The sequence below is a fragment of the Bombus vosnesenskii genome, unplaced genomic scaffold (genome assembly GCF_011952255.1).
Source record: "Bombus vosnesenskii isolate JDL3184/JDL3185 unplaced genomic scaffold, Bvos_JDL3184-5_v1.1 scf7180000013351, whole genome shotgun sequence".
Lineage (NCBI taxonomy): Eukaryota > Metazoa > Arthropoda > Insecta > Hymenoptera > Apidae > Bombus > Bombus vosnesenskii.
In genome coordinates, this window is record NW_022882987.1 from 1,071,516 (window position 1) to 1,083,878 (window position 12,363).

General features: G+C 35.5%; 1 protein-coding gene across 3 annotated transcripts in view; it reads right to left on the reverse strand.

The window, feature by feature from the left end:
* The window catches only part of LOC117236620 (pikachurin-like), a 278,236-nt gene that overhangs the window by 39,420 nt on the left and 226,453 nt on the right, over nt 1-12,363 (reverse strand). For all 3 annotated transcript variants that reach the window (XM_033499739.1, XM_033499741.1, XM_033499740.1), the window contains exon 8: nt 2,369-2,555. In XM_033499739.1, the coding sequence (XP_033355630.1) occupies nt 2,369-2,555 (187 nt within the window). The remainder of the gene's footprint in view (nt 1-2,368; nt 2,556-12,363) is intronic.

Below are 12,363 nucleotides of genomic sequence, written 5' to 3' on the forward strand. Positions count from 1 at the left end.
GTATATTTTATTCTATGTATTAAATTGATCGAACAATTTTCCTGATCTATTTCTCAAAAAGAAAGCAATCAATAGATAATATTAACCATGTAAGATTTTATAAAAAACATCGAACTATAGATATGAATTTTCTTCTGAGAAACGGAAAACATATATGGAATATTGTTTGGAAATGTAAATGGAAATTTTTGTTCTTTTATATCAACAGAATTGATCCTAAAATTTATGTTGAGCATTTTAATGAATCGTTTCAATTAAACTAGTTATCCTTCGATTTTTAAAGTATAAATTAATCTAAAAGTAACCATAACAATTCTTCAACGATTTCGGTAATTCTTCCTTTAGCTGATACAAATTTTACAAAATTTAATTTCAAGTTTTACTTTTGAAAAAAGCTACATTTCATACGTATCAACCAAAACGTAAATTCTTCCGAAAGGAAAGCAAGGAGAAAGGTCGTTATGATAGAAATTTTCAGTATAAAACCACCTACGAGGCAGCAATTCCCAACTGATGCTCTCAAAATGTACGAAAACAAAAGGTCAAAATGCCTCCCTTTCCCGAAGGTACAAGGAAATATTTTACCAGCAAGTACTCGCGAAACGAATGGAGACGTCCAAACGATTTGCTTTGATATCATCCAAGGAAACCTCTCTTTGATCCGTTTTCCGGTGAAGCCACATGTTTTAGAATTCACGAAGGACCACAACTAGTGGACAGTCGAGCACCAAAAAATGTACCGATTCTCAGGGAATTTGATCCTTTGATGCTTTCTGTATTCTGTCCGAGAATAGAGACGTGCACGACGAAGCGATAGTACGTATATCGTTCGTACAGAAATCCAGAATCGCTGTTAAAAGCTATCTTCCGAGAGATACGCTTCAAGAGATTACACGTATTTCCTTCGAACAGATTCAATGGAGATTTGACAGTCGATAGAATGGTCTCGACCTCCGTGGTTTCAGATAAGAAAACGCAGCAACTTTAATCGACACTTCGTTCTGATCGACTGCTTTGCGTGTTAGAAGTCGTATACGCGCGCATGGAAGGATTGGACTGTGAAAAATTGATCCTTCAGGGAGCAGATACTCGGAGAAGTTTAGTATTACGTTTTAATAACGATTTTATGTTCTTTTTTACAGTGAAAGAGACTTTAGAGATAAACAGACTTTAAACAAATGTAAGAACTTACTACAATTAGTTTATTTAAAATGGATTAAACAGGTGTTGGTTAAACAGGAAACGATGGTTGTTTAACGCGAACTAAATACAATAACGCACTATAATTAAGACAACTAAATAGTTAATTTGCAACTCTCGTTACCACGGTTCCAACGCTCTCTCTCACGCGGATTGCGGACAACGCAATTCCCACTTTCTGACTTCTTGATTCACACTGACTGTTAATTCGTCTTTCTCTCTTAGCATCCCTTTATCTTTTCTCTTAGCCCCACCACGCACGTGTTCCGCAACCGCTCGTGGTCAGGATCACGCAGGCATTTTCCGCGTAACTATCTGATTGAAAGGCCGACGATACACTGACGATGCGCCTGTCGGCACTTAGGTTTTCTCGCGAAATTGTTTGTAGTTTGCCCGATATCTCTTAGACCTTTCGTCCACGATACTACACAAATTTGGTCCAAAGCTAATTTGTTAATTTTCTTATACTTTCAAAAAAGCTGAAGAAATTCTGGAATACTAATAAATATTTCTATTGTATTATATTAATAATATTTAAATAAAATCACCAAAATTAAAGTTAACTAACTAATATTAGTTAATATTAAATTAAATATTGGAAACTTGTACAGTGAATGGAATAAATTAGACTAAATTGTAAATCTGCTGTAGACAAATGTAGTTTAAATCTATATTTTTTAATCGTTTCAGCTTTTTGAAAGCCCTGAGAAAATTCTAGAGCATCTCTGCTACATTATACAATCGTTCATTAGCTAAAACACTTGAAACTTTTGCAGTCAAAGAGTTACGTTAAATAAATAGATGATCGATAGTAGGTTCCAGTTAAAAAAGAATATTCGCTACAACGAAAACCTTGATTTTAAAATTTGTTTTTCACATTCAATTACTACAGGCATCGAGCGATATTTAATTTAAAAATTCAAACTTACTACAATATCAAACATATTATACGATAACGACATAATAAAATAAATTTTGTTTCTCTTCTTAAAATCGAGCGCGAAACATTTCTAGCTGGCTGCTCGAAAACATCCAAAAAATATTCGCCGCGAAGCTAATCTCGGACACGAATATTTGCAGATTCGAAGAGCAGGTGCGTATGAAAGAACAGGTTGTTACTCGAAGAAAGTATAATAGAAGGTCCGTTTAATTAGTAAGTTGTACTCACCAACGTCGAAACCATTCGCCGCGTCTCCCTGCGGCGCGAGGGGGAAACGATAGCGGTGTTCATTGGCTTCCAGATGCCGGACGCAACCCTTAAATCCGGTCCTCACCGGAAGTCGCTCGAGGCCGGTTGTATTTCCGGGGCCGCCGACGAACAACGGCTCGCGGAACGTAATCCTCGCAAACAAGCCCTGCAATCAAATACAGAACAGCCTGGTTCACGCAGCTGTAGAAAGCCGTTGTATAATTCGCGTTCTTCCACCAGACGATTTATCCGCCACTGCCTGGTTTGTGTGTTCGTACGAGTTTCGAGTGCCGGCCCTCCCCCTTTCTCTTTTACCCCTCGTGCAATTCTACTGTTCCTTTTGGCCGATTTTCGCTGACGAAACCTTTTTTCCTGTTTGAGATTGGATAGGCGAAAGACTAAAGATTGACGAAGACTATCTTATCGGAAATTTTATTTATTGAAAAGGATTCTGGTTTAATGGTTCGAGGAGTTGTAAATGGGGGAATGCAGATATTTTTGTTAGACTACGCTGGGAGAAAGGTATTGTGTTTGGCCTTAATGTACGTATGTATGTATGTTTGTTTGTGCCCCTAACTTAATTGATTTTGACTTAATAGCTCTCAATCGATTCGCGTCCGTCAGAGTAGTCTTGTACGCTATATAGAATACGGAAAAAAAAACGAAATGGCGGCAGATACAAATTGTAAAAAAAGTTCATGTATCTAGATCGCTAAATTCAAGAAGGGGATGTGCCCAATTTTTTTATTATAGAGTCGAAAAGGATTGAACAAATATTTTAGAAATGTTTACCCCATTTTAGAAATGTTACCCCATTACGTAAAACTGAAAAAATAGAAAAGCAGGATGTATGTGTTTCACTAAAAAATATGAGATGCACGTACAGATATTTTTAAGTAATAGTTGCCGAATTTACAGATAAATAGGTTTAAAAATGTCATAATCGGACAACCGCACTAATTAAATGTTGGTAATAACTAACACTCCTGCTTGAAGTTTCGATATCGTTGCACTCGACATAGTATTAATTGGTATACTTTAAAGCATCGCCAAAATGTACGAAACACCTATTGTAAATTGTATATGGTTACAATGACGATTAAACTCCGTAAATATTGTGGCTCCCGACTTTTTTAAACGTTACTTATCTGCAAATTCGGTAATTACACCGGTTATTTAAAAATATTTAAATGTGTACCTCACATTCTTCAGCAACGTACATCTAGCTTTTTCTTTTTTTTTAGTTTTCCCACTCTATTGTTCCTTTTGGGTTTACATGATCCGAAGTAGATGTTACGTTCCAATATATAATATTAAAACATAAGTTGTTTCTAAATATTTGGTTTTAGTATTTAATATAATCCTATTACCTTTTGTGTATTGTGTAAAATAAGTACGACCGGATTTAATATTACCAAGAAATAACAATGTTATTTAACATTTGGTATCAACAGAATTTTGTTTAATTTTTCGTACACATATTTGACGATTTTGTCAACGAAAATGTATATTACATTCCCAGAGGTTTTAGTTTCTAGGGATCGTATACTTGTTCTGTGGCAAGGAAATTATTTCCACGACATGTAATTACGAAGGAATTTGGTTCGTGCTCCGTGAGACACGTGTTAATATCGATGGGGAGAAGCATTCGACTTTGTGATAATTCGGCGAGTTTCGCAGTTACACTTCACACGATTAAATTCATCTTCGGTGCAGACTACATATTTCTGATAAATCGAGCGTGTCTGATGTGGCGAACGAAATTGATTTGACACGGTTCTCGCGCACCCCAGCGTATGAAACTATTGCTCCTCATACTCGATTCTTTTAAACCTTCTGCATTTTTCTAAATGAAATATAGTTTCGCGAAGATTAAGAAATTATGTATGGAATATAAGATTCATATTTTCGCCTTTTGATAGTATATAAAATTCACTCAGTTCGTGAATATAAACAAATTAGAATCGATTTTAATTTTAAAAAACGATCGAAATTTTTCAAAAAAATTTACCTAGAACTATTAGCGCTATTTTTTGAAAAATAATTTCTTTTCCATAAAACATTCACTCTTTCGTTTCTCTTATTATAAATTTTGCTTCCTTTAATAAACAGATCTGAAAATATCATAAAAGATTAAAGATATCATAAAAATAGTATAAAAGATTTGACAAAATATACGGATTGGACGAACAAGTCTCTTAAAACATTCTGCATAGAAAAACATTAATTTCTGAAAATATTTTCTCCAAATAGAGAATATCTTTTTTTCAAACTCCTGGAATTTTCTAGCTTTAACATCTCCTCAACGTCTTCAAACCTCAAACTCTGAATACACAAACTCCCCTTATTCGGGCGTCTTAACTTACCCTTGGCACTTGAAAGTCACACAATCGACCAATTCGTATTCACAAATTTCCACATTGCGAGCTCGATTTTCGTTCAAAATGACACTCTATCACGGCGTCGCAGAAATAAGCACGTGGTTGTAACGTAGCCGTCGGAAATGACGAAAAGCTTCGACACGGCGGTAAAACGCGACGTGAGATGCTAGGTAGCAATTTACGTTGGATTATACATCCAAGATGGCCCATATTTGCCTACTCGGTGCCTGAGTATAGCTGCTGGGAATTTATTGTATTCCTAGTTCGCCTAGAACTTCTTTGTGCATCCTTATACGGGTATACTCGTGTCTCTGTGCATTAATACTCAAAAATATATGGGCACATATGTTTATATTTATACTCATTTATACAATATATACTTATTTTTAACAGGATATAAATAATTACAAAAATTACAAATAGAAGAACTTAATATCGTAGAATTAGTTGTTACTTTACAATGCAAAAATTTAAAATTCTAGAATTTTATCCTTTATCAAAATTATCATATTAAGTTGTCCGAAAAGTGTCTTTCTTTTACAGACCCGTCTTTTACAACGATGCATCTTTACATAAAATCTAATCTATCGAATGTTGTGATCTTTATTTTGATAGAACAAAATTAATCATACGTAATTCGACAAAATAATATAAAACGAAAAATGTTGTGGATTCATTATTTCCTTATAAAATGAAAGAAACTTTTCGGACGATCTAATAGAATATCAGGATGCGATAAAATTTGATTTTAATTGAAAGTTAATATGCAACAAAAAGATTGGCATCTATAAGTGTCAAGTATTGTGGAGCGGTTTTTTAAAATTTAGATTTATAGAGTTTGTTACATTCAGTTCATCTGCTTGTCAAGCTATAAATAAGACAGAAAATGGTTCTCTCAAGTTGATTCAGACTATCATGATTAATCTTGACGACAATATTTATAACTGTTTCGTACGTTGACAGATGATATATTTAATTTTAATATACGATCTATAGCACAAGAAGACATTAAATATTGCTTTTAAATCATTAGTCTGCCGTTTATTTATATATTCTTAGCAATTATTAGACGCTGTTAATAAAAATCGACCAAAATGTCCACATATTTATGAGCGACAGTGTACTGTACATACGTATCAAACACGGTGTATGAAAAGGGCTGAGGGTTGACTTGTACGTACGCGTGAATCCTGGCTCGCAGCCTTCGAGTTAATGCACTTATAAAAGTCTCGAAAGTTTCAGCGTGAGTTGTACGGACCAGTTTGCCCGGGAATCATCTAGTTCCAGCTCCGTCTAAAAGGTTTCTCTGTTAGTTTGAAACTCGCGACGAAGAAACTATCGACCTGCGTCGATTGGAACGAAAAATAATTTTGATCGGATTTCTTTTCGGATGAGGAAAGTTTTCTAGTTATCCTGAGGAAATCTACAAATTAGGGCGCTTGGATTTTTGCTTAATTATACTGAGAAATTAGTCTAGATGCATTCTCATTTAAATATAATGTTGAATTAATTTAAAGTGTTTTAGTGTTTTCTTTTCTTTATTTTGTTTTTTAAATATTCCTTTATCCCTATGTTTGGCTACGTTGCAGAGCTTGCAGGAAAACTATTATTTATTTTTATTTATTTATTTATACTTAGTCCATACCTTTCGGCTTTGGACGATTTTCGGTTTACATCTCTTATATAATTCCATTACATCACTTATATATCTCTTACACCAGCTCTTCTATAACTATATACAACTGCTTATACTTAACTATTGCACTTTACTTGATCTATCTCTATGTACTAACTTATAACTAACACTTATAACTAAGTGCTCTTTCAGTCTTTGGCTTTTATTTCCTTGCTGTACTCCCTTCCTGTTACTCTTCTGATACTCTTCTCTTCTCTATTATCGCTTTCAATTCTGCCAGTCCTTCTCCAGTCTCATTTAGTGTTTCTACCCTGTTCCTTGCTCCTCCTGCTATCTCACATTCCTCTAATATGTGTTTCAAGTCCTCCTTTCCTTTTTTGCATAATCTGCATCCTCTTTCTTCCTCCTCTTTCCAGTGTTCCCTTGCTCTGGTTTCGTTACATCTAAATCTTGATACCATACTTCTGTCCTTCCATTTCATCTTTTGCAGGAAAACTATTAACTGTTCTATTATTAATTCGTAAATTAGAAATTACCAACATGTATTCAGATTTTACTAGAAACTCGCCGCTTATGTATTAAAACGATACCAACAATGAATTGACCAAACTTCTGTTTTAAACAAGTTTCCATTAGTTACTGCAATTAATTCACAGGCCAAACTATTTTACTTGTGAGCTTAAAAAGCTCGTTAATGCAAAATCAATAAGGATCAAACGATTAATTAAAAACTTTTATCTAATTAATCCATCTCCGTAATTTGCTAAAATTCACGTGGCCTGAATTTCTGTTTTCCTCCGTTTTCAGCAACGTGTCGAATTCAATTAATTATCAAATTATAAAACAAGCAGGGATAAATTTCTTAGCGTGTTAAATCTGCGCTGATTATAGTGTCATATCTCGCTGTAAAGGGTATCGTTTAGGTTAATCCTTCTTTTTACTCGGATTTTGTATCGTGTTCTGTTAGCTTCTCGTTAAATAAAAGAGACAGATCGCATTCAACGTTACGCGAGGAATATTTCGTGTAGATGAGAAGGAAAAAGAGAATCGTTTCGTAAATAATTCCGTTTCCAATTAAAATACGCGCTCAGATCGTGCTCGACGAGTGGTGGGATTGTTTCGACGTCAAACTAAACGAATCCTTGGACTTTTCTTGGAGATTGCTCGCCGTGCAATGATAACTTGTAATTGACTTTCGAGTTTTAATTTCGTCCAATTCCTGTTCTACCATGAAAACTTTTTGTTAATCAATTCCGGAACTGAACGCAACGGATCATTTTTTCCCCATCAAAAACCAGGACTATCGTCGTTAAAAGGATAAAAGCTTCCACGACTGAATTATATTTATTTAGATATCTTGGAAATTAGTACGTCGACCTCTTAATTAACTGAAATCTTGTATTTCGACATAGGAAAAGTGGATCGAATAAATTGCGAGATGCGTGATGATGCGAGATGAGACTGAAGAGAAAGACTTTTGCGCGGAAAATATAAAATGATTCACGAAGCTCGTTATTCGTTGAATTAAATTAAATATACAAGATTAATAACAACATATAAGACACAGATACTTTAAAAAATGTCAAAGTATGGTAAAAGGATTTAATGAAAGCGTTAAATAATACAAAAAGGATATAAAGTACATGCAATTTTCGTAGGAAGTAAAGTATAAAAACCCAAAGACCAAAGTCAAAATTTCTTCCAGTTTGCCCTCCAGTTTGGATCAATCCTTTACTCCAATTTCTATAACAAGCTTTCTCCATTAAATGCGACAAAACGTAAACTAAGATTGTGACTTTCGAATTTTCTGTATTTTCAAATTTCCCGTAAAAAGATGAAAGGGCAGAATTTATGAAACAGTTTCTATTTTTTAACAATTTCCATTCGAACGCATTTTCTATATAACATATTCTAGTATCTGCACAGTTTCTCTCACATGTTCTTGTAAAACCAAAGTGTAAATCGTATCGGAAGTTTTAGTCCTAATTTTTTTTAACTATTACCTACACTTGCATTAGAAACTACAATGACTCTTAAATGACTTCATTCGTTTCATGTTTGTAAAATGAACAAAAATTTCGTAAAATAATCCAACTATTTCACTGAAAACTACACGCTTACACAATATATATGTGTAATATATTTACTCTAAACGTAGAGGCCTTTTTTTCAGAAAGCTATTTAATCACATCGATTGACCAAAACTAATTGTCGATAAATGCCAAAAAAGGAAATAAATTTTTCCTGGGGTATTTAGGTACTCGCGAAGAAAGAGAAAAGAATCTTTTGATATGGTATATTTATGATATATTTTTCGATTGCTCGCGGAGGTTGCACTCCGCCATTATGAAAATACTAGGTTTCGTATCGACGTGCAACGAAAGTGAAGCGGGCCACGATTAACATCGAGTCGTGAGAAATGATATATGTATCAGCCTAAATGAGATTTTACGGCAAAGATGAAAGGATACGCTCTTTTAGAAATGCAGGTTAGCCCAATTTCCCTTTGATGTTGCCTCACCGAAAGTCCGGTCAGTCGCGCGCGGCAAGATTCATTTTCGAAACGCGTGATTCCTCTTTGCGCAGCGGTGGCCTGTTAAAAAAGGCGCACCATGCGGTAAATTCGAAATACGCTTCCCTCGTCGCTTTTATTAACTCTGACTGTTCATTGTCGGATCAAGGATTCCGTTTTTGAAATCCGACGAATATTCTGTAGGTTCTTTTCTCTTTTACACGATATGAAGCGTTTGAAATTTGAAATTTTTCAATAAGCGATTTATCTAGCCAAATATAGATCTATATTACAGTTCTATACAGTCTATACAGTGTCCATGATGCTAGTTTTAATTAGATAATATTAGAAATAACCTAGTATTTGTCCAGCGTAATAATCTGATATTTTGGAAACATTCAAAGCATAGTACTTGTTACAATATTTAGTACGTAAAACAAATTTCTGTCTAGGTTTTGTTATTTAAATTATTTTACGTACTGTAATTATAACCAACGTATAATTTCGTTTACTCTCAACTCCCTCACTACCTTTGATTTCTATTTTTATCACGTGCCGTACAAAATCCTTTTCATCTTGTCTACCGGCGAATCACTATCTTAGACCGATCTCCTCCTCATCCTCATCGCGTGGAATTCTTTCATTCGAGATTTCAAGCAAGGTTTCCCAGGAGGGACAGCGTACAATTTATTTCTCTTTGCTTGATCCTTGTCGCTCGACCCATTTTTCACGCGAAAACTGCGAGTGTGTTCGCGAGTTGGAACCTCGCGGGGGACAGTCACGGGATCGTTTGAAGACGGAGAATGTGGATAATCCGTCGTTTTCAAGCAAATTCGCGAGACGACGCGATACAATCCGGTTTCTCGTCGTTCGTTTCAGTTTCTTTCTGGCGAAACCGACAGGGAACAGTCGGCTATAGTTACGATGAGTCGTCAGATGTGTTTAATCTGACGCTACTTCCCAACGAAAGACTGATTTTCTACGACTCAGAAGATCTTATTGAAGGGATGTGAAAGATGGGGACAAGAAACATACTTTTTAACTAATCCCATTAATTCCACGGTGGAATACCAGATATTCCAAGCCCTGTGCATTTTCCTTGTTTTTTCATGCTTTCTTTCTTTAGAGTTGCTTTCCTCGTCATTGAGGATCAAAGACGTCTCTTCTAGTTGGAATGAAGCGAAGGAATGACGTGTGCTCCGTACCGCGACTCAGTCGTTACACATTCGTCCATTTCTTCATCCACAACAACCTTTCGAGAATAGCAGTTTCTAACTTTCTAAAGATACCATATACCTTCTCCCAGTTCTTTTCTCTGCCTACACTTTTCTTAACATATTCTCCGAGCCAGTAATAATCCCCAAGTAGCCGTTACTGCCGCGTCGAAAATTAATCTTTATTATCACTGATTCCATCTGCCCGCCATAAGGTTTAATGTTTGCCGTCGAGTTCTTTGTTTTTACGATGCATTGTTTAAGTCGAGGCACTCTTTAATTTTATTAACGGCAACAGTTAAACTTTGAGACACGCGAGATTTCAGTTTGAGGGTGATCAGTTCTCATTTTTCCTATCAGTTTTTCCAACTAATTAGCAGCAATGACCGTTGCCCTTACTTCCTCACCGAAAATTGTAATTGGTGAATCAGCTTGTTCCATGTTCTAGGTACGTCCATCTCAAGTTTTCATCTTTTCCACATGTATCGCCGATACTTCACTTGCACTCAGCTTTCCGCACAAGACACGCAGTAAAACCATACTATTCCGCGCACACTTAACGTTCATCCGCACATTCAGTCTTTGAAGGTGTTCTTTGTGAAATATACAGTTATATTTAAACTTTAAAACCCTGTGTCAGATTCTGTCTAAATATCTCTATCATCGTAATTGAGATAGGGAATTGGCTGATTCGTGGTATCTACTAATCGAAACGAGAATTTATGACTGTTGACGAGTCACATCGCAGACGCGTCTCTCCGCGAGCATAGTCGAACAGCGTGGAACGTAACAGAGAAATGGCGTTGTTTTTTTGAATTCGTCTTGCAGAAAATGTTTTTGATATCTTCAATTTGATGTCTGTATTTCGAGGGAATTTTCTTTGATACTGTTTGAGGACGATATCTTTCTTTGAGATTAGATATCGATCTCTGAAAATTAGATAGTGCCGACAATGTGTATTTGGCTGTTTTAAAAATCATGTGAATCGTAGTTAATTTAATGACCTTTGAAATATTTTCGAGAAATGCCAAATTACGAGAACGAATAACGTGAAACATGAAAATAAAGTGCACTTCATTGAATTTCAACTGTGCTACTTTTATTCATTGCTATATGTTTCAGGTATAAAACGGATTTATCACCGAATAAATCGAAATGGATAAAATAGACATAGCGCAACGAACGAGACCAACGAAAGAGGTAACAATTGAATAAACGTTTATGAATTGATAAAAAAATAACAAAGATCAACGTCACAATTGAACGAAAGGAAATATATTTTTCCGACACGTGACAAATGAAATATTAAATTACTGTTGTGATATCAAATATTTAATCGCGATCACGTGGAAACTACTCATCTAACGGACTTTTTTACAAGCTTGTCCCGTTTTGCTTCCTTTCGTGCCACGTCGTCATTGTCTGGTTAGGAAAAAGAAAGAAAAAAGGAAGAGGGAGGACAAATTAAAGTAGCTGCGACGAGTACTAGTTATTCCGCGACCTGTTACAAAGTAGAGAAAATTAGATACCCAAGAAACGTGTTTTGTGTTTCAAGCAGATTACGCTTATATTATTCAGTCAACGGCGAAAAATGAAGGTATCATTCGAGTCTCGAGTTTCGCCAGTGGAATGCTGGACAATATAATTATCGGGAGAGCTACTTCCATCGTTTTGTCAATTACTTTATTATAAAATAGCTTAATACGTATTAAAATGAACAACGGATCAATGTTGAATTTCAGTGAATTTTAAGCATAGATGATAATTTAATCTTCGATTTAATCGTTTTAATTAATAAAAATCGTAAATCGTTAAAACTGAGGTGAATAGGTCGTGATAGGTACTGAAGGTACACTCGAATATGTTCAACAACCAATAACGTTTATTAGATTCTATCAATTAACAACAATTAACGATTAACAACGGTTGACGCTTAACGACGATTAATAACAGTAACGATTAACCGAACTCTCAAGAGTAGACGACTCGTTTCTCTTCACCATTCGCACTTCGCGGCTCGGGGCAGAATGAATCTTTTTGATTCAAACCCGAACAGATTCTTTCCTTTGTTGCCTCTCGATATCCCCACCACGCGCGTGTTTATTAGAAGATCGCGACGGTTGCCGCGTATGCATTCTACCGAATATTCGACGAAAGAACCGTAGGGATATCAATGGTACATTAGGCCTGTCGGCCTTACGCTTTGAAGGTATAGCGCTTTGTGCCGCGAA